General features: G+C 57.7%; 2 protein-coding genes across 2 annotated transcripts in view; both read left to right on the plus strand.

The window, feature by feature from the left end:
• The window catches only part of DDX51 (DEAD-box helicase 51), a 48284-nt gene that overhangs the window by 352 nt on the left and 25514 nt on the right, over positions 1-22418 (plus strand). The window lies entirely within an intron of this gene.
• LOC110081990 (uncharacterized) lies at positions 1842-21681 on the plus strand. Its single transcript, XM_078381910.1, has 23 exons — positions 1842-1941; positions 2812-2910; positions 3338-3498; positions 4382-4506; positions 5101-5230; positions 5353-5736; positions 6056-6287; positions 6650-6760; positions 7470-7571; positions 8192-8267; positions 8668-8795; positions 9437-9651; positions 12536-12596; positions 13834-13932; positions 14863-15023; positions 15859-15983; positions 16316-16445; positions 16791-16939; positions 17262-18010; positions 18797-18898; positions 19703-19778; positions 20306-20433; positions 20672-21681. The coding sequence occupies exons 1-23, from the start codon at positions 1918-1920 to the stop codon at positions 20876-20878; spliced, it is 3774 nt and encodes a 1257-aa protein (XP_078238036.1). The 5' UTR covers positions 1842-1917; the 3' UTR covers positions 20879-21681.

Genomic DNA, 22418 nt, shown 5'->3' on the forward strand with positions numbered 1-22418 from the left:
GAACCCCCTCCCACTGGAGGCTAGGCTAGCCCCATCTTGGCTGTCCTTCCGCAAGCAGGCAAAGACCTTTCTCTTCAGGCAGGTTTTCCCTCAGTGAGCGGTTATCTGAATGGGTTTTTTTAATGGACTGCTGTGCCTTACCACTTTGAATGTGTTTTTAGTATTGCTTTTGTTTACCAATTCTCAGAGTGGTATTTGTTTGATCCTTTTAAGTACAGTATTTGTATACTTACTGTTTTTAGCTTTAAATATTGTCTTTTAAGATGTAAGCTGCCTCGGGTCCTTTTTAAGGAAAAAGGTGGGGAAAATATGTTAAAAAAATCAATCCATTTTCTGAGGAACAGCCATGTGAACATGCACTGTGTGGTTGACCAAAGGGGCCACGGAGGAAATGCGCAGGGCCCTCCCCCAGCCTTGCCACGACCACCCAGTTTCTGCCTCGGGGTTTTTAAGAGAAGCGAATGCTTCAGGTACCCATTCAATGGCTTCTCAGACACTCCTGAGAAAGGAAACAGGCAGGCGCTCAGGTTCACTTCTTGTTGCTGGTAAATCTTCTTCCTTCCAGCCAGCCAGCAGGTGAGCAGCCAGGCCCTTCTGGCAGGTGTTAACATCTACGCCAGGCCTCTGCCCGCCTGCTAGCCATCAGGAATAAAGGAAAGCCTCCGAATGTTCCAGGCTGTGTTGGTCTCCGTGTCCCGTTCGGTCCACTTCACAACAAATTCTGCAGTCAGGCTTCAGGCCTCCTTTCCCTGTGCCCAAAAGCTGTCCCTCCCCTCTGAGTAAAGTCTCAGAGTCTCCCTTCCTGCCCCAAGAGGCAAAGAAGGCGGCCCTAAACTCAGCAGCTGGCAACACGGTTATTTCACCCACTGTTTGGTTTGCTGCAAGAGTGGGCTGGTTCGCTCTTCAAAATGGTGATCAAGTTTATATTTATTTATTCAAATTACAGTATATACTGACACAGTCTTTGCTGGAACAAACCAGTCCATCCTCAGAGCAGTCCGATCCATACATTTCTGAGCCCCTGTCGGGGGCATCTACTCCTTTTGGTGCTGGTAGCAGTTCCGGTGTGTGATTGCTGGAGCTGATCCCAAGCAAGTCTTCTGGTTTAAATTTGCCAGTACTGGGAAGGGGCTTAATAAGCAAGACACTTCAGGTTTGTTTATTCATCTATTTCATTATATATACCAACTTATCGCTGATGCATTGTATCAGTCATGGGGGAAAAACACACTTCCTTTTGCCTTGTCTCCAAGGCTGAGTTGGGAAACCGCCCACAGTAGAATCCATGGCCATGATTTTGGCTACGGGAGGTTTCTCAACCAGCCCTTTAGAAGAAGGCAAAGAAAATATTTTTTGAAAAAAAATGCTGCAACTCTAATTAAATTATAAACTGGATGGAGGGCCCTTTAAGCATTATGGGGCTGTATATAAGCAGCACACCAGGCTTTTCATCTGGCTGGTCAGGCACTGATGCTGCTGTATCAGGATGGGACCTGTGGTGGATTTCAGTTCACTCTCCCGAGCCCTGTGGGAGCAGATCTCCACTCAAGCGGAGCAGTGAAGAACTCTGTGGGGTTTTAGAATCAGTGGTCCAGAACCCAAGGACTGCATAAGAGATAAGATGGAACCCCCTTCTCCCTCCTGAACCATGAGATCAACCATAGGGCCGTTGGCTGTTGTTATGCCTGGACACGTTTGACCTTTCCCTCCGTGAACCCTTCCCGGTTGCCTCCTACGGATATTAATGGTTGATTCAACCCAGCGCTCCTCTGTCCTGCCCAGAGGCAGTTAATTTTAACTTGGATGTCATGGTTTCCATCAGTGCCACCTCTCCTATGCCATCAAGCGGGCACTGAGAGCCGGCTGGTGCCAGGAGGGCTCCTTCCCCACTCTAAGCTGCATGTCTGTCCGTTCAGAATGGAGGGGCTGCGCTCTGTGCTGGTAAGTAACACCTGCCCCACAGAGTGGGTGCCCCTGCCATGGGGCAAGGGCGGCAGCACATGTGGGAGGTTGCCAGGCTGAGCCTTTGGGAGGGAGGAAGAGCCAGCCTTGCCAGTTCCTGCTCGGCTGGCATCTCGGCTTGGTCAGAGCCGGGCCGGGAGGTGACTCCTCTGGTCTCGTCCGTCCCCCTGTCCTGCAGTGGGCACCAATCTGAAGTGTGTGTGTGTGGGGGGGTGCCAGGGAAGCAACAGACCTCCTTTGTCTCTTGTCAGTCCCTCCCCAACTTCTATGGAACACCCCCCCCCCACTTGGACCTGTGCTCTGTGTCCTCCCCAGAAACCCGGTTTCTTTCTCTCTGGGCCATGCAATCCCCCACGGCAATCCACAGGGGCCTCCTTGCTCTCTTCTTTCTCCAAGAAGGCCTTTGTGTGTGTGTGTGTGTGTGTGTGTGTGTGTGTGTGTGTGTGTGTGTGTGTGTGTGTGTGTGTGTGTGTGTGTGTGTGTGTGTGTGTGTGTTCCCGCCCTCCCTTCCTCTAGGGACCCTCTCCCCCCCCCAACTCTTGTTCTTACGACACAATCTGAATCAGAACCAACATAACCTTAAGGGGGGGAGCCCCCCGCCTTATGTGCACCTGCTACTACAGGGAGCACAGAAGTGGAACAGAGTTAAGCAAACCCCTGGCCTAATTTATGCTTGCAGGAGAGCAGTCACAAGGATTCCTTCTGTGATGAGCTCTGGAAGGGTCCCCAGAGGGCAAACCCACAGCCACTGTCACCTCCAACAGGAGCCTTGCTCTCTTGCTAAAAGGGGAGGGCTGGGGGGGGTGCTGGTTGTCTTGGGCAGCTTTTGTGCTTTGTCCCCCTGTGCAGGTCCAGTACCAGAAGCTGTTACAAATGATCCTGGTTCTGGGGATTGGTGGCAACCTCTCAATTGGATACCAGATTTCGGTGATCAACTATCCCTCTGTGGTAAGCGGCCCCCTCCGCGGAGACCATCTCCTGTTTTGGTGGGGAGGTGGATGCGGAGGGATGATGTCTTTCCCTCGTGCCCCATTGGGCAAAGCAGGCAGGCGTGACCTTCCCATGAAACTACCCCCTCCCGAGAATCACATTCCTATTTCAGGGGCTTGAAATGAATGCTGCCAGCTGGAGAACGCCATCAACTGGGGTCAGCCAGAAGCTCAAAATCTATCCTGACTTTTAAAAAATAAGACAGCTTCCTTTAAAAGAGTAGAAATCCAGCGTAGCTGAGCTAATTGTTTAAAAATCATTATCATTTCCCAGAGTTTGGGGTCATCTAAAGCCCTTCAAATTGGGACAGGTGTCTTTACCTGCTAAGGAGAGGAAGGGATCGAGCGGAAGCTGCTTCCTCATGCAACCCTCTTCTCTGCCATAGTATATCCGTAGATTTATGAACGAGACCTGGATGGCACGCACTGGATCCCCTCTGCACGAAACGACCCTCCTGTTTCTCTGGTCCTTCATCGTGTCCGTCTATGGCGCTGGAGGGCTGCTGGGGTCCCTCTGCTGTGGACACCTGACAGTGAAATACGGGAAGTACGTCTGCCTGACAGAGATGGGGCAGCAAAGAACCCCTGGAAGCTTTTGGCCCCATTGGGGGCGGGGGGGGGAAGCCTGGGAAACAAACCCACAGAGATAATTTTCTTTCCTGGGTCCCTGGCTTTGCTTTAGAAGGGACTGCTGGAATATATTTTTAATCCAATGTTATAGATACTCTATAATTAGCAGTAGAAACACATTGGTGTTGGAGAGACATGGCTGAGTTTGAGAAAAGAAAAATGTGCTTATTTATTTTATTATTTATTTATTAGATTTATATACCGCCCATCTAGAACGTGTCTATTCTGGGAGGTTAAGTCCTAAAGACCAGTCAGGAACAAAGCAAACTAGTTTGTAAACCCCAGGAGCTGAGAATGTGAAACTCACCCATAATCAGCACAGGAGGTTCATCCTCTTCTAAAGACAGGCTGCCTCTAATGTCTTCATAGCAAAAAGATGTGATGCATTTATTTCCTTTTTCTTTTCACACTGCTGTATGGTTGTGATTTTGCTGCATTTGGCTGCTATGAAGGGCACTGTCAGGTCTTCCAGCCGAGGGAAATGTTTCGATCTCTTTGCATGATAGTCAGAATTAAATGGGACCCATTTCCCGGGAAGTCTGAAGTTGCAGCCACTGTCCTCTGAGGACATACCAGGCCGCTCGCCTCCTCCTCCTCCTCTCCAGCTGCCAGCATGCTCGCCCTGGGTGGGAGCAGCAGGGGAGCCTTGGTGGGGGGGGGGGATTGGAGGAGGGGAGCTGGAATGGTTGTCGCAGACCGGGAGGGAAGGGCTATTCAGGGCGGCGGGAGGGAGAGCGGAGCAAATGACCCCGGCCATTTCTTCCCGGTCCCCTTTGCTGCCCGGGCGGACGTGGGTGCAGGAAGAAAAGTCTGCTGTGCGTGGACGTGCTGGTGGCTGGGACTGCCCTCCTCGTGGGCTACAGCCGGAGGGCCAAATCCTTCGAGATGCTCATGGTCGGGCGCTTCCTCTACGGAGTGGCTGCCGGTAAGGCGTGGGGCCCACTTTGCACCCACCTGGGCAGCGGGAGCTGGGAGGCGGAGGCGGGGTGGTGGTGGTGGTCCGGATCCATCATCCCTAGGAGATTCTTAGTGGGGCGGCAGAGAGAATCCTCTTGGGCTTGTTCACCTTCTGGGCACGAGGGAGACTGAGGCCAGCGGTGCCCCAAAGGGTAGCCGGCGAGCCGCGCCAGGAGGAAGAGGCCGGCCCGCCTGGTCTCCGCGCGGCGGGGGAGGAGGGCCCGGCGTCCCCGGAGGCAGGAGGGCCCAGCACCCTCCCTCCAAGGGGCAGCAGGCCCCGATCGCCCCCCCCCCCGTCAGGACGGGGCGTCTCTTCCCTCCCCCAGTCCCGCAGTCTGGATCAGGCGACGGCGGGGGGGGGGGGCAGCGCCCATCGCGCTCCCGTGGGGAGGGGAGAACGGGTTGTTGAGCCGTGAGGAGAAGAGGCGCTCGTTCCGTTACGAAAAAGGATGGAAGAGCCCTTCGGGGTCGGGCAGAGATGCGGGGCGGAGAAAGGGGAGAGGGGCTCCGGGCGCCTCCTTGGGGCCCGGCCGACCTCTCTCTTCTGCTGTCGTCCCTGCAGGCTTCTGCCTGACCATCCACCCTCAGTACGCAGGGGAGATCTCCCCCAAGCGGCTGCGAGGCTTCGCCAACGCCACCTCCGGGTTCTTCTGGTCCCTGGGGAAGTGCCTGGGCCAGATCCTGGGCCTCAGGTACCCAAAGACCGCCGAGCGGGGGGGGGAAGGGGGGCGGCCGGGCGGGGAGAGGCTCCCCTCTCCGCCTGCTTCCCGGCTCCTCAGCGCCCCTCTCCGGGCTCCTTCCCTCCGCTCTCCAGGGAATGTCTGGGGACCGAGTCCTCCTGGCCGTGGCTGCTCGCCTTCACGGGGGCGACCGCCCTGCTCCAGCTGACGGCCCTCCCCTTCTTCCCAGAATCGCCGCCGCACCTCTTGATCGAGAAGGGGGACGAAGGCGCCTGCCTCAGAGGTAACCGCTCTGGGGGCGTCCTCGAGAGAATGGGGCTCCCTGGCCAAGGCCAGGGGCAGAGCGGGGCGCTTCCTTGGCAAGGGTCCCCCTCCGCTCCCGACCGCGTCTCTCCTCCCAGCCCCTCCCCCTCCCCCTTTTCTCCGCTGCCAAAGTTTTCTTTTCGCTCTTGGACGTTTGACTCGCCCTTCCTTGGAGCGGAGGGGGGGGGGCTTTGTCCTCACAACAGTCTTGTGAGGTAGGCTCGGCTCAGAGACACTGACCAAGGAGTGAGCAGGGAAAGGGCTGGGTTTTTCCCTGATCCGAAGGAGAGGCGCGCACAGGCCGCCCCTTTCTGGAGCCCAGCTCGGCGGGAGCGCCTTCGAAGGGCACCGGAGGGGTTGGTAGCGAACGGGCCGGTTGGCTTTAGGGCGAGGCAACCCCCTTCCTAGCCAAGTCTTCCTGCGAGAAAAGGGCCTTCCAGGCGCTTACACGGGCATTGGGCGGAGGGGGGGGGGCGTGTGCCTGCCCGGAGCGCTCTGTGCCGCTTCTTTCACCCGCCGGCTTTGCCCTTGAAGCTGGCCTCTCTCCTTCTTCCCATCCCCGCCCCTCCTTCCAGCCATGGACCAGCTCTGGGGCTCGGGCGACCACCGGGAGGAACTGGACGACCTGAAGAAAGAGGCAGGCGCGGAAGGGAAAGGCCGCCGAGTGCAAAGCCCCCGCGAGCTTCTCCGGGACGGATCCCAGCGCCGGCAGTTGCGCGTCCTGCTGGCCGCCGTGGCCACCCTCCAACTCTGCGGGATCAATGCAGTTGAGCGACTCCCCCCCCACTTCCCCCCCCCCCGCAGGGCTCGCCCGGGAGGGGCGGGGGAGGGACACGGCCCAGGCAGCTCCCAGCCCCCCCCCACCCGACAGACGCTGCCTTTTGGGGCGGGGGCTGCGGCGGTTCTGGCCGCCCGCAGACTCGCTCCGTCGAGGGGCCGCTGGCTGGGAGCTGGTCAGACAAGGTCCGCGCCTCCGACCCCCCGACGGCGGCTTCGCGGGGCGACCCCGACCAAAAGGAGGCTGGAGGGTCTCCCCGGAATCCCCGCGGAGGGAGGGAGGGACGGAGGGAAGGGGAAGGAACCGCTCAGTCTCCGTCTCTGTCGCCCCCCCCACCTCACCCCTGCCAGGTCTACTTCTACGCTTCCGAGGTCTTCCGCCGGGTGGGCTTCGCCGAGCGGCTCCTGCCTTACCTGGCGCTCGGGCTCGGCTTCTGCGAGCTCTCCGCTTCGGTGCTCTGCGTAAGACCCGCTCCCTTCCGACTCCCGCCAAGGCGGGCGCTTCTCGCGGGTCAACAAAACGGGGGGGGGGGGGGCGGAAGGGAAGGGCAGGAAAGGGCGCGCGGCCTCTTTTGCCGTCTTGCCCTTCGGTGCCCCTTGCTTGCCTCCTTGTCCTGCAGTGGGTAGTCCAGGGCCTTCAGAGGGCTCCGGTAAGCCCGGGCAAGGCTGCCAAGAGACTCCCTTCTTCGATTGCTCGTGCGGGTGGGAACGGGGGTGGGCGCGCATCGGTAGCCTTTCCCTCGCCGCCCGTCCGGGCTCCTCCCGAGGGTTCGCCCCCTCCCGCCTGCCGGGGCCCGGAGGGCCGACGACGCGGTCTGACGCCTGCCCACCGATTGGCCTCCTTCCGGATCGGCTCCCCGACGGGCTGGGGGGCTGCCCCTGCTGTTCTCCCCCCGTCCGCTCCCACGAACAAGAAGGGGAAGGGGGAGTCCGGGCCGGCCAGGCGGCTGTCCTGCTCCCCTTGATATCCTTGGCAGTCGGAGGGCATGGCCTGCTGGCAGAGATGCCCGGGGGCGGGAGGGGGGGAGGCAGCCTGGCCTCTGGAAAAGGGCCCCAGCGCCGCTCGGGCAAAGGCGGCCGGCCAGCAGCTGCGCCCCCCGCCCCCCCCCCGCCCCCCTCAAGGGGGTGCCCCTCCCGCTCCCAGTGAAAGGCGGCCCCTTCCCTCCTCCAGGTCCTCACCATTGAGCGGTTCGGGCGGCGGAGCCTCCTCTGGAAAGGCTGCGGGCTGATGGCTCTGGGCCTTCTCCTCTTCACAGTCTCGCTTACTTTGCAGGTAGGGGCGCCCCCCCGCCCCCCCCCCCCGCCGCCCCTTAGCCCCGCTTCTGACCTCTCTCCTCCATTGGCGGCAGGGCTGCACAGAGGGAGGAACCCCCGCCTGACCGGGGGGGGGGGAGCGGCTTGCTTCTGGGAGGCTCAGCCCCCCCTTTCGGAGGGACGGCGGCTCGGCCGCTTTGAGGATCCTCCGGACTGGATTCCCCACCCAAGTGGAAGCCCCTTTCTCTCGCCTCCTGCTCTGGGTCCCGCTCCTCGCCTCGGCCGGCGGGGAGGAATCCAGGCAGAGGCCCGTCAGCATCCCTTATCATTGCCGCCGGTCCTCGGCCTCCTCCTCTCCGCCGGGGGAGTGACGGCCGAGGCCTTCTCTGGACAGCCAGGGCGCCCGCCCCCTCCCGACCTTTTCCGGGGGTAGGGAAAGGGGGGCTGGGCTGGGCTGGGCTGGACTGTAGCCGCCACCTGCGGAGAAATATGGCCTGGCCCGTCCGCAGCGGGGAGGTGGGGGGGGCAGGCGCTTGGTCGCCGGTGTTTTTCGGACTCCCGAGAGAACTCCTGGTATGGGGGGGGGCTCTGGGTCGGAGGAAGCTTTTGCAAGGCCCCTCTTCTCTGCTACCCCCACAGAACAAATACCCCCTGATGTCTTATTGCAGCGTGACTCTGCTCTTCCTGTTTGTCTTCATCTTTGGAGTCGGACCAAGTGAGTAGAAGGGCGGGGGGGGGGGGAGGAGGGAGACCTACACCCGGTACCTGGAGGCCCTGGGGGGGGGGGGTGGCTTACTCGCCAGAGAGATTGGGGTTCTGAACTTTCCCCTTCTGACGACCCTGCGCAGTGGCTGCCACAGCCAGTTATTACGGATCTAGGAGAGAGGGGGCACCCCATGCTGCATTGCCCCCCCTGCAACCTCCCAGCACCCAAGGGAAGCCATTGCTGCCCATGGTCTCCCCCTGCCCTATAGCCTCTCCTGCCCTCCTGAAAAGGTGGCTGCCGGTCTCCGTAGCTGTGCAGGAAAAGGCAGGGAGGAGGGAATCCAGAGACAAGACCTGGGGCTGCTTTCTGTCCCTCCCACCCCCACCCCCACCCCCACCCCCTGCCTTAGATGGAGCCACCATGGCCGTCATGATGGAGATCTTCCGCCAGTCGTCCAGACCAGCAGCTTTCGTGATGGGCGGCTGCCTGAACTGGGCAGGACTCTTTGCCCTGGGGATCACCTTCCCATTTGCTGTGGTCAGTGCCCCCCCCCAGCAGAATCCTTTGTTTCTCTCTCTCTCCCCCCCCCCCCCGCTAGTGTGGTCCCAGGTGAGGCCCCTTTCTGAAGGGCTTTGGGGGGGGGCAGGGAGTGGTGGGAGGGGGGCCCTCAGCCAAAGCCCTCTCCATGGATTAAAATGTATTTTAGAAGAGCCTCCCTGAGCACCACAGTTGCAAAGGGCAGGAGGGGGGGGGTCTGTCAGGGTGGCCCAAGTAACAGTGACATGAACACACACTTCGATGTGGCAGGTAGTACCTAGGAGAGCCCAAGGGGGGGCGGCGGCTCTGGTGGGCAGAGAAGGCTGCAATTCAGGCTGGATTCTTCCCAGGGACTGGAGCCAAGGCCTTTTCTATACCAGGCAGAGCCCCCCCCCCCACCGAGGGGCTCTCTTGAGTGATGTCTGCTTTGGGGACAGAGGAAGCCACCCAGCTCTGCCCGGCCCTGGAGCCCCCTCGCTCTCGCTCTCTCACTTGTATCCCCATAGCAGCCATGCCCCACCTCCCAGAAACATCCCCCAGTAATTGAGCTAGACTCTGAGGGGGGCGGGGGGGCGGAGTCTAGCTCAATGCCCCCTTGGGCCATCTAGGGTTAATCCTTGTTCTCCTGGGTCCTTTTCCAGGAAAGCCTGGGTCCTTTCTGCTTCCTCATCTTCACGGCTGTCCTCCTGGGCACCAGCCTGTTCTTCTACCTCTTCCTCCCAGAAACGAAAGGGAAATCCATTGCAGAAATCACAGAGGAGTTTGCAGGATTCCAGAGCATCCCTTTTGGAAAGAAGCTCCCTGCCTTTCTTGGGAGGGGGTTGCAGGAGGACCAGTCCGTCTACTCCAGCTTCTGAGTGAGCCAGCCTTAGGGCTGCAAGAAGAGCAGATCCCCCCAATGGGCACCGGAATCGGAAGGAGGAGTTGTAGTCCAGGTGGCAGCCCGTGATCTGTCCCTGCACGGGCTCCCACTCCTTCTCCCCTTTCAGGACTGGGGTTCAGCTGGCCTTCCGTGCCCATGGATGTGCTCCTGCAGCCATTCCTCCCTCCCTCCCTCCCACCACATTCTCGGCCCACCCGAAAAGCCCTCTGGCTTGGAAACATCCCCATGCTCTGGAGTGGCCGCCGTTTGGCACCCTTCCACAATGGTGGTTCCTTCCTACAGAAATGTGAGGCGTGCGAGGTTTTGGGGTGCTTTGGACCCTCTGCTAGAGAACACATCTAACCACCCTGAACCACAGCACAGAATTCTGAGCACCTCACCAAACTCAGCTCCCTGGACTGCTTGGTGTGGAGAAAGGACATTTCAAGGGGTGCCACAGGGAAGCATTTGCACTCTGTGGCTATGCCGTCTCCGGAAAGTTTGTTTTTGGCAGACTGCAAACCAGCCCCCAGCTTCCAAAGGGAGACCGGGAGTGGTGGTGGAAAATGGCCTTTCCCATCTGCATTGATGCTCTCTGGGTCTCTCATGGTGCCCCCAGAAGTGAGCCAAATAATGGTGCTTTTCCAGACTGCATCCAGAGACAAGCATGGCTGCTACACCCGTGGACTGTCTGTGCCAGCTTATGCCCATCCAGCCCGAGCAAGGACAAGGAAAAAGCTCCAAAAGAAGAGAAGAAGGGATGACTGGCAGGTGCAGAACCTCTGGGGAGACGGCTCGGTGGTTCCCCAGCAAAGGACGGTGGGCCATAGCAATGCCCCCCCCTGCAGAGTTAATGGATGGACCAACCCTGAAAAGTGGCACCCCGGCAGGACTCCCCCTTCCTCCCCCTGCATGGATCGACCCTTATACCCCCCCCCCCCCCAGCAGCAGTTCACATGGGGTTCCACCGGGACCTCCTGCCTTACATCCCTCAGGTCGAGCTGATGGCAGATTTGCAGATTCAGCTCTGGCTGTTGCAAGACTGTAGAGGGCTTGAATTTGTTTGTCTGCTGGTACTGAGAGTTTACTAAATGCACAGACAGGTTCAGGATCAAATCAAAAGGGGCCATTTTTTGCACCTGGTTTGCTTGCCCGTCCTCTGGCCCTTTAGCCCCTTGACCCCATGTCCCATGCTTCTCACCTCTCCTATCGTGCCTCTTCTTCATTGGGCAAGCCATACGGTCCTCTGAAAGGCCACATTTCTTGTTACTGGAAGGTAAGTGTGAAGGAAAAGCCCAGTTCTTGAGGAGCACAAGGTTCCAGGCGTCTTGGGCGCTTTCTCTTTGGATCGCTTTGCTGCATTTCTTGATAGTCATTCTTTCCTCCTGTGTTCCGGAATAGCCCACACTGTATAAAACTAGCTCATCTCTGTCATAAATCATGTTTCTGTTATCTTCTGCTTTAAAATGATTTTATTTGCATACCCTGAAAATAAAGAGAATTTGCTCTCATTTCTTCACGCCTCCATGAATGCAAAGTTTTGGTAATGGGTTTCCTGGGCATTTCATTTCCAAGCCCCCTGAAAGATGACCTAGGCAGGTATCTGCCGAGTGAGAGAAGAAAGGATGAGGAGAACCCATCCGTCCATCCGAGGCCCTGCTCTGCCCAGTTTCCGGCTGAGCCACAGCTCTGCACTTCAGGGGCTGGGAGATGCTTCTCTCTCTCTCTCTCTCCCCGAGGGTGTGTAGCCAGTGGCTCGCCAGCCTTGAACTTTCCTTACTGGCACAGAATTCAGTTCAGGTGCAAAACTCTCTGGGAGGATGGTGTCGCTGCAAAAGCACCTCATGCAGAGCCTGGCTTGGGGTGTTCGGAAAGATTCCCAGGAGCAATGGAGGTGGGGGGGAGCCCATTGGTCCCTCTGAAAGAAGAACTCCAGTGCCCTCCCAGAAGGAAGGCAAGGGACAGCCCTTAACAGCCGGGGACCAGCAGCTTTCCAGCAAAAAGCAGGTTTCCTGGGAAGCCCAAGAGGCAGGCTCAGGTCCCTACGGTCCAGGAGGGCTCCCTCCTGCTTCCAATTAGGTTAGGCAGCACAAACCAGTGCTGAGTAGTGGTTAGGATGCTGGACTCTCCTTGAGAGAGCTGGGATGGAGCCATGGCTCAGCCATGAAACTCAGCAGGTGACCCAGGGCCAGTCTTTCTCGCTCACTCTCTCTCCGACTGACCTGCCTTGCAGGGCTGTGGGGGGGAGGCGGAAGTGGGGAGTGCCAAGTAGAGCTTGCTGAGGAAAAGGTGGGATGCAGGTGCACTGAACCTGGCCAGGGGAAGGAAGGACACGGAGCCACGGAGTGCCTGGTCTCTTCCCCTCCTGCCATCCAGCCACTTTTCCCAGGAGTATCTCCTGGAGGGAAGAAAACTGCATGGCGGGGGGTTGCAGGTGTTTATGCTTGCAATGCATGCGTCATCATTGCAATGCCGTCTGTCTGTCTGCGTTAAAGTCATCGCTGTAGGAGGGGGAGGCAGAGGCCCCCCCTTGTTCCTCCACCCTTACTTGCCTCCAATCTCTGAAGCAGGCAGGGCAGCGGAGATTAGATCATTCGGGGAGTTGCCCATCGCAAGCATCAGGCTGGCATCCAGGTTGGAGGCTTAGATGTGAAGCCCACTCCCGCTGGGCTCCCTGACTAAATTATGGTTGACCTATTAATGAATATTATCCCAGGCCTTGAACCCTCACCCAGCCCCTGAACGGAACTGGGCAGCGCTGGGTGACATCACTTCATGGCCCAAGAGCCAGGCTGAAACATTAACCTTGTACCACCTGCCCTCACCAAGACCAGGGAGGGTTTGGAAACTGAACTCGGTGGCCACCCTCCCTCAGAAGCAGCCCGGATCCAGGAGGCAGCCCTGGGGCAGAGATGGAAGGCAGCTCCCTCAGGGACTTGGTAAGTCAGGCCTGGCCGCGGGGGGGGGGGGGGCAGCTGGTTTTGCTGGAAGGCCACTCTGCTTGCAAAGCCCGTTGTTGCCAGGTAGAGAGGGTCAGTGAGGGCTTCTTTCAAGTCCCAGGTGAGAACCCTGCCTAGTGTTTGGGAAGAAAGTATTAGCTATGAATGTTATTTTCTAAAGTAAATTGTGTGGGATTCAAACTGCTGCCACCTTTGATGGGACAACTCTTGTTCCACAGAAGGTACATCTTGCCCAGCGTTGTCCCTGGCAGTCCTGGGGGTGTCTGTGGCCAGGTGTTCCTTTGCCCAGATTTGGCTCATATGCCCATTGTGCCCCTTCCTAGGATGGTTTAATTGCTTCTTGATTAGACTACTGCATTATGCTTTGCAAGGGGCTGCCCTTGAAAGCAATTTAGAGGTTCTATAGTGCAACATGCTAGTGAAACACACAGCACATAATGCTAGTGGTTGGCCAACTGTTTTTTTGTGTGTGTGATGTCAAGATCATCTATTACCAGTCTTGAGCAAACTTCACCACCTCTCACTTGCTTAAGAGTACATTTCAAGATTCTGGTGTTGGCTTCAAAGGCTCTAGATGTCCTGGAGCCCAGGATACCTGGAAAACTGCCTCCTCCCATTTGCTGAAACAGCACATCACTGGCACCAAATTAATTTAAGATAAAAACCACCCTAAAGCCCACTTTATCTTTCCATAGATTTGGGCTGAGGACAGGGCAGAGGGCTGGTCTGACTTCTCACCCTTTCAGGACCAGCAGATGGTCTTGACTGTGTCTGTAACTCGGAGCCTTTGTTGCATCTTAGAAACCAAATGGTGGAAGAGTTCAACCAAGGGGTCTTTCCAGAGAGGGCAGGAACGGTGGCCCTTAAGTGTCCTCCCCCCCCCCCCCACCACCAAAAAGAACCTAACTAACAGGTTCTCCTCTCCTCTCTCTCAGGCTCCCACCAAGGTCCTGAAAGCAATGTGCCATAGGACAGATTTTGAAAACAGACTCAAAGCATTAAAAAAAAAGATACAGGGTCATATGAAACAGGAGGGCACTTCCTGGACTGGGTGCTTCCAGCTGGGTGTAGGGGTGTGTGTGTGTCCACCCTCTTACTTGGTCCCCTTTGTTGCCTGATATGAAATGAGCTGGAACAGGAAAGGCAAGCTGCTGTCAAGGAGTAGGAAACAAGCTTTTGGTAGAATAAAACCAGCAGTCTTTGAATTGCTTCCTAGCTCCAGTACCCACGCCTCCTTCAAATGATGCTTGTCCTGGGAATTGGTGGATCGCTCCAGCTTGGCTTTCAAGCCTCTATGATCACCTACGCCTCAGTGGTAAGTAGGGATGTGGCGCAGCAAAGCTCTTCCTGGGGCAGCCGGTGCTGCAGGAAGAACCTAGCCCTTGGGCAGCAGGGTGGCGGGAGCGCCCTCTTCCAAGATGCCAGGGCACTCCAGACCCTCTGGGTACCAGGGTGTTCCTCTCCGACCACTTAAAAGTTCTGGGGGAGTGGAAAAGGTTCAGACAGTGCCCAAATACCATCCACCTTGGCCTTTCCTCCTAAGTAAATCTTTGGAATGCCGACCGATTGATTTACTGCAATGTTTATACCCAAGCCTGTATTCAAAGATCTTAGGGCAAAGTGCGGTCATTTGCAAACAAGTTAGAGTAGTTTTAAAACACCATTGCATCACCCTCTGCCCCTGCCTATGTGTGCTCAACTTATCGCACCCCCTTTTCCTCCCCCCCACCCCATGAATCCAGCAGCCTTTTGGTTGTTTGCTGCTGTGAAAGCACCACTTTGACAGTCCTGCGGAGATTTTCTGAGATAAAGGGAAGTGCTTTGTTAAGTGGGGCCATGGGGGGAGGGGCCAACCCCACAGGGGCTTCTTGGCTTGCATCTCCCAACGCCCAGAAGCCCTGCAAGAGCTGACCCCTGCAAGGTCAAGAGCAGGGGAGGTAAAGAGCCGTAAAGAAAGGCTCCCACTTCACGGGATGTTCAAAGACAGCGACAGCCAGGAGGACGAGCTGGGGTGGGTTCTCTGCTGGCTCCCACATTCCTGGCAGGCCCTTTTTTCACATCCCTTCTCCTGTGCTGACAGTATTTCAGAGGCTCTACCAGCTGCTCACCAATTTACTTTGCAGAAGGGCAGAGCATCCATCATCCATAACGACCAGCCCCAGAGCGTTTGTCTACAAGCAGCATCAGCCTAAGACCTGCTAGTATAGTCGCCCCAATGGCTCCCGAGAAATTTTCTCTTTTCCAGCATGTGAAAACATTGATCAATGAGACCTCGCTGGAACGGTCTGGCCTCCCAGTGGCCCCCAGAACCCTGACCCTGCTCTGGTCCTTGATTGTGTCCATCTTTGGTCTGGGGGGGCTCCTGGGCTCTATGGCCAGTGGACGCTTGACCACAAAATATGGAAAGTATGTTCATGTTTCAAGCAGAACTCTTAAAGCCGAGCCAAGCTGAGCTGCCAGCTGGGGAGCCGGTTGCTCTGTGGCTGCGGCTGGCTGGGGTTGGGGCACCCTTGGGCTTGGGAGGGGGCAGCCCTGAAGCCTCCTCCCTGGAGCCAGGCTTGTGAGAAAGAGCAGGTGGCTTCCGCTAGAGCCACTCTGCCCGAGGGCGCCCTCGAGTCCCTGCCGTGTGAACACTTGTGCACTGTGCCCTTAGTGTCGCTGCGGGTCTGTGGAAGGATCCCTGCTCCTGTCCTATCCTGGGAGCCTGTCCTATCCTGAGCCCTTGAGAAGAAGACAAGCGCAAGGGCCAGCCTCCCCTCCCCTCCCCTCCCTTCCCCTCCCCACCCCCCCCACCCCCCCGACATGCAAGGAGACGGGTGGGAGAAGGTGGCGGCGCAGGAGGGCTCCCTGCTCCTCTGGGAGGAAGGATCTCTTGTGGAACTGGAGAGAATGGGCTCCACTCCAGCTGCCCAGGCCCTGGGAGAGGGGCAGCCGCCTTCTCTGCCCTTAACAGCTCCTGGGCAGGTGTTCCCAACCTCTGGACTTCAACTCCCAGAATCCTTGAGGCTGGCTATGCTTGGGCTCCCCCCACCCCACCCCCACTTTGTCCTTACAGCAACAGCCTTGTGAAGCGGGTGAGTTGGGGGGACCCAGGGTCACCTTGTGAGGTTTGTGAACCTGGGTTCCCCCACCATCCAACACCTGGCCACGGCCAACGGAGCTCCCCTGCCCAGGTGGGGGCACCCCCTTGGGCTCCCTCGGGGGGGGGTCACAGGTCCCACCTCTGTCCTTCTCTCAACAGGAAGAGCTGCCTCCTGGGCAACAACCTGCTGATGGTGGCCAGCGCCTTCCTCCTGGGCCTCAGCAAGGCGGCCAAGTCCTACGAGATGCTCCTGGCCGGCCGCTTCCTGTGTGGCCTCAGTGCAGGTGCGGTCCTGCTGTGTCCTCCGGCAGCCTGGCCCAGACGCCACCGCTGGCATTTCTCTGGAGGAATCACTAGCTCAGAAAGAGCCGGGGTGGATTCTTCGTGCCCTTAGCCATTGCAAAGCAAACAAAGCTTCTGTTCACTCCCCGATGACCTCTTGCTAAAACAAAGCCGGCTGGTTTGAAGGTTGGGTTGAGGGTTGGAAGCACCCCCGAGGCGGCAGAGGACTTGGTCCCCTGCCGCCCAGGGATCCGGCTTCGGCCACGCCCGGGCGATAGGGCACCGTTTTGCTTCTTGCCACCCTCACCGCCGTTCCCTCCGTCTCCCCTTCAAGGCATGTGCGCTCTTCTCCACTCGCAGTACCTCGGGGAAGTCTCTCCCAAGAGGCTCCGTGGCTGTTCGAGTTCCACGGCCTCCATCTTCTGGAGCCTGGGCAAAGTCATGGGCCAAGTCTTGGGACAAAGGTAGAGTCTGTTCCCACTTGGGCACTGAGGACCTTCGAGAAAGGGTTCTTCCATGTGGGGGTTGGGGCTTTAAAGAGACCCCCCCCACCTCTCCCAGGTGGGATAGGCAGCTCCCCTCCCCTGGCACAGGCCCGTTCACTCGCCTGCCCCCACCCCCACTGCACAGGAATCTGCCGGGCTGCAGCGACTCCACTTGGGGGGGGGGAGAGGCGGTCAGGAAGAGGGCCAGAAACCAAAGGGAAACCTCTTCTGGCTTCAGCTCTTTCTCTCTCTCCCTCCCCCCTTGCTCTCTGCAAGGTCCTGTGTCCCCATCTGGTTGCTTTGTCGTTCCCCCCCCCCCCACAGCGAGCTCCTAGGAAGTGCCAGATGGTGGCCCCTCCTGATGGCCTTCGGGGGCATTGCTGCCACGATCCAGCTGCTCACACTGCCCTTCTTCCCGGAGTCGCCACCTCATCTGTTCTTGAACAAAGGAGACGAAGAAGGATGCTTGAAAGGTACGTGATGGCAGAGACTCTCCTTGTTGGCCATTTGCCTGCTTCTCCACAACCTTCCTCGGGCTTCGGAGGAGCCAGGCCCTCCTTCTGCAGCACAAGCAGCACCTCTGGGCACGTCTTTTCCGTTTCTCACCGTGATTGTTAACAGCATTTATATATGGGGCCCACCTTGAGAGACAGAGCCAGGGACACGGTGGAGCCCCACAGCTGGTGGTGCCGGAGGGGGGGGCTGCAGGCGTCCGTGGGGTGGTGGGCGGTCCAGCCCAGCTGGTGATTAGGGAGCTTGCCCCGAAGTCGTCTTCGCCTTCTCTCCGACTCACAGCCATGAAGACCCTTTGGGGGGAAAAGCACCACCACCAAGAGGAGCTGGAGGACCTGAGGAAAGAGCAGGCGGCCCAGCAAAGCTCCCGGAGCCGAGGCATCCTGGAGGTGGCCAAGGAGCCCTCCCTGCGCTGGCAGATGTACATCCTGCTTCTCTCTGGGGTGACCCTGCAGCTGAGCGGCATCCAGGCAGTTGAGTTGGGTCGGCCCTTTGCTCCGCCGGAAAAGGCGCTTCTGGCAGGGAAAACCAGAGGGGAGCTGTGGGGAAAACCAAACCTTTCTCTCTTGTGGTCCCACTTGCCCTGCCTGGAGTCTGTGCCTTCTCCCTTGGGCCCGTTTGTCCATCCAAGAGCCAATGATCACCTGCTCTCTTGTCCGATTTCAGAAGCTACGCAGGGTAGCCACCTGGAAAGGCCGGGGATCTCTAGGTCAGGCCAGGAAAGGGCCCGTCTGGTCCCCTGGGGAGCAGCCGCGGCTGCCCGTCGAAGTGGACTTCCCTGCCCAGGGTGGGCCACTCGGGGTGCCCAGGACGGCTCATCGGTCAGCTGGCCAAGCTCCGGACTTGGGCTTTCGCCTGCCACACTCTGTCCCTGGAGTGGGCCCCATTTTCCAGGGTTTCTTCCTCTTTTCCCCCCCCAGATCTACGCCTACACCTTTGAAGTGCTGAGCACTGCAGGATTCCACCCGGACGACATCCCCTACCTGTCCTTAGGGGTCAGCACCAGTGAACTCTTCTCTGCTGTCCTCTGCGTGAGTGGCCCCAGAGCACAAAAGAGGAAGAGGAGGAGGAGGAAGAGGACGTCGGGCTGGGGGAGGCGGCGCACCAGCAGCCCATTGGGGCTCAAGGGGCAATCCGAGGACATTGGAGGGTGGCTCCAGCCCCCAAATGAAGTGGAGAGGCTCGGAGGGGGAGCCCACACAGAGTGGGAGCCTTAGATGCAGCGTCCTAGAGGCCCCACAGGCCTCTCACCTGGATGCCTCTGTGGGGATCTGCACCAAGAAGGAGAAGCCGATTGGGAAAAGGGGGCCCATCGTATCCGAGGGAGATCATGGAGCCCCGTTTCTGCCTGTCTGTCTACAACCCACAGGAAGGCAGGAGGGTCCACGGGGTGGGGGGTGGGGGTAGGGGGCCCGCTGCTTAGACAAGACCCGTAGCTTTGGATTGTCCCTCTTTCTCCTCAGGCGGGGCTTTCTTGACCCAGTTTGGGCAGGAGCCTTGGCAGTCTCTGGAGCAGAGGGGTGGCACATCTTTTGGGGGGTGGGGGTGGCAGGATGCTAGGGAAAGCCCCACGGTGTGCCACTGCTACAGCTGTTGTGGGCTGGCTGAGCACCCGCCTGTAGAACTCTGGCCTTGTGGCCCACATTTGTCAACACCAGGCTGGTTCTCCCAGAGGGTGATGCCCTTGGGACTTAGGGAGCTCATGGGGGAATCCCTCCACCCACCACCCTGCCGGCCCCAAGTGTGGGGCTGGGGCTGGCAGGCCCAAGTGGCTGCAGAGCCCCCCCCCCTTCACTGTCCGTCTCTTCTTCACCCAGACCTTCATCATCGAGCGCTCGGGAAGAAAGGTGCTGCTCTGGGGGGGCTATGGGCTGATGGCCACGGTCCTGGCCCTCCTCACCCTGACCCTCTCCCTCCAGGTAAGAGGGCAGGTCCTCACCCACACTTCCTGGCCCCTCTTTTGCTGCTGAGAGGTGGATGCCTCTGGTCAACCAAGAAGCAGCTGCTGCACTGCCCAAGATCTTGCCTTCATGGTGGGTGGTGGGTGGGTGGGATGGATAGGGGGGGAGGAGGAGGAGGAGGAGGAGGAGGAGGAGGAAGCAGCTCTGTCCAGGCTCTTTTTGCACCAGAGGGAGGGGACCTCCCTGGTGGGGAGGTCTCTTCCGCCAGGCCTCCTGTCACCAGCCCCCAGCCGTGCAAAGGCAAATGCCAGAAAGGGAGGGCTCCATCACCTCCTCCCCAGCCGGCCAGGGCAAGGTGGTGGGGAAAGCGATGGAGGCAGGCTGGATGGAAGGCCTGCCCCCCCCCAAAAAGGCCTCTCCCACCCCACCCCACTCCCCTTTCTGGGGAACCCTCTGAAGTCCTTGGGCAGCTGCTGTTTGAATCCTCTTTCCATAGAAAATGGTGTTTTCTGGCCACTCTCTGGCTTGGCGCTGCTCCTCCTGGAGCCCTCGGACAAGGGCTCTCCTTGACCCAGGAGAGAGGCGCTAGCAGTTGTTCTGCTGGGTCCCCCTAAGCGGGTCGGGTTTGCGGTCTGCGTGGCTGACATGGGGCTGCTCCCTTGTGGAACACAGCTAGTGGCCCTACTGGGAACAGATTCTCTCCCCAGAGGTTGCCCGACAACCTTAGGGATGGGGCAGAGACCCCACCACCACCACCACCACATGCGTGTCCAAGAGGAACATCTAAACTCGCACACCACTTTATTCCATTTTTATTTGTAGCACAGGTTCTTCTGGATGCCATATTGCAGCCTCTCCCTGATTTTCTGGTTTGTGATTTGCTTCGGATTGGGGCCAGGTAAACTGCTGCATGCTTCATTAAAATGTGCTATTGTTTTTTTGTTTTTTGTTTTGCGCAAAGGCTTTAGAATTTAGCTTTTTTAAGAAACCCTCTCAGTGAGGCTCTCCGGGTGGCCACACATGAATGAGCTTAAGAGACCAGCTCGGGTTACAGTGGTACTTTCACCTGAGGAGAACCTGCTCCAGGATGGAACAACGAGCACCCCTGATTTTGGTGTGTGCAACCTGAGCCTCCAAATGCCTTCGGCTCTGTTGGTCAGCAACAGGCCTCAGTAGACTGACTGACTCCAGTTTCTCTAACACACAGGTAGCATCCATCTACTTGACCATGTTCCATATAGCAGTGGCTCTCAACGTTGGGCCTCCAGGTGTTATTGAACTACAACTCCCAGAAGCCTTTGCCACCACCTCTGCTGGCCAGGATTTCTGGGAGCTGAAGTCCAAGAAACATCTGGAGGCCCAAGGTCGGGGGACCACTGCCATATAGGATCTCACAACAGCCACGCTCTCGGCTTCCCTCCCCAGCTGGTGCCATGTCCTCTGTTCGGATGGAAATCTTTGACCAAACCTCCAGAGCCTCTGCATTTGTGATCTCTGGAATCCTGAACTGGATTGGCTTCTTTGTGATGGGAATGGCGTTCCCGTTTATTGTGGTAAGAGTGCCTTTGGCTCACAAGGGACCTGGCCTTTCCCTCAAGCCTTCTTCTCCTCCATGAAGGCTGGACTGGAGGGGTGGGGGTGGGGGGCAAACTCTGCCTGGAAGGGGCCTTGCAGGGAGCAGGGCAATGTGTGGTGTGCAATGGGATCCTGCCTTTAAACCACCACCACCCCGCGAAGGCAAGCACACTGGACAGGAAGAAGCGTCCACTTTCTCACCTTTTCCCCCTCTAGGAAAGCTTCCAGCAGTTCAGCTTCCTGATCTTCATGGGAGCCCTTTATGCTTCTGGACTTCTTTTCTACCTCTTCCTGCCTGAGACCAAACAAAAATCCATCCTGGAAATCCAAGAAGAGTTCAATAAACTTAATTTTAAGACCAAACGGGTAGTTATCATAGAAACAAGCGTGGTAGAAAAGCAAGCCTTCTGCACCAAATTGTAACGGGTCACAGCTAGATTTCCAGACCCGGGAAGGAACTTGTCGGCTGTGCCAGTCCTTTCCAAACGGGTTCCACGCCCAGCTTTGCACGCTGAGAGGCAACCTGTGCCTGGAGACGGGCAGAGGGGTGGAGTGAGGAACGGGACCCTGTTCAAAACAGCCCTGGATCCCTCTGGTGCAAAGACACAATGTGCTCCTGGAAAAGATGATGAGGACAGCAACCACAAGGACAAGAAAGAGTCTGGAGACTCACAAAGTTTTGTTTGCCTTTAAACTTACCTTTAGAGCCTTCCTTGGTAGGGAGACCTTCCATCCCGCTCAACCCCCTGGTCTCCCCCCCCCCCTTGCACAGAGGCGGTCTGCAGAGCCGTATGCAGATCCCACCACAATTGTCCGAGATTAGGCAAGGGATATGATATGGGTCCTGCTCCTGCGTAAGTGCCCCTTCAGTCTCTGCTCCCTCAGGCGTGCAGGGAGGGGAAAATAATTCAGCCCCCCCCCCACTCCATGCTCTCTCTGACACCAGCAGAGTCTTTTAAGAATGATTTGGTGTTGCTTTGCCTGTTTAAAAGCCATTTAAAAACATGGATGTACATTCAAGCCTTCCCTCCGGTCATTTCTTGATTTTATTCTCTCACTCTTTTTATTTATTTCCTCTTCATTTTGTATTGTAATTTCCTGTTGGATGTTTTATGTAGTATTCTTGGTTTTAATGTTTTATGTTATATTGTAAGCTGCCTAGAGTGGTTGTATAGACCAGATGGGCAGGGTATAAATCAAATAAATAAATAAATAAATAAATAAATTGACAGCATTGCCTGGTGTTGATGCTGCCAAAGAAAGAAGCCTTCAGAAATACAGCACGTTCATTCCTGAAATAAATAGAGAAGCTTTAAACACGTGTGAGGATTCTTTGCAACAAGTCATGACCAGACTACAAACCTTTTCCCTGATGAACGGCCCATTTTTAAGGCCTCTTGGGGCTGGAAGAAACATACCTGGCAGTCAGGACCCACCTCCTGGCCTCCGCAGGCACAAAGACCCCCCCATGTGTCATAACATGCAAAGCAGCAGCCCAGACCCTCCCTCCCTCCCTCCCTCCTCCCATGCTGTGGGCTTCCCCTCCAACAAGCAGGGAGCACAGCCCCTTGAGAGACCCTCCTCCCTGTTTGGAGCCGTCATGGGTCCCCCCTGAGAAGAAGCCCCTTCCCCTGCCTGTGGGGTCCCAGACCCACTCTCTTCAGCTGGACAGGCGACTCTTCTGTCAAAGGGCAGCCCCCTCCCTCCACCTGTTGCCTGCCCCCCACCCCCACCCCACAGCCCACAGCTTCTGGAGGAACAACCCTCATCCCACCCCTGCCAGAGGCGGGTGGCCCCAAAGCCTCTTCTCAGGACTAGTCAAACAGAGGAGGCCCCTCTGGCTCAAAAGAGGGAGCGGATCCTGGAGGGTCAGCCCCTGAGTCATCCCCACAAGGCTGCCCCCACCCCCATCCCCAGCCAGGTCGTTCTTGTTAATGTCTCAGCCCAAGAGCAGGTGAGACGG

Source organism: Pogona vitticeps, chromosome 14 (assembly GCF_051106095.1).
Source record: "Pogona vitticeps strain Pit_001003342236 chromosome 14, PviZW2.1, whole genome shotgun sequence".
NCBI lineage: Eukaryota > Metazoa > Chordata > Lepidosauria > Squamata > Agamidae > Pogona > Pogona vitticeps.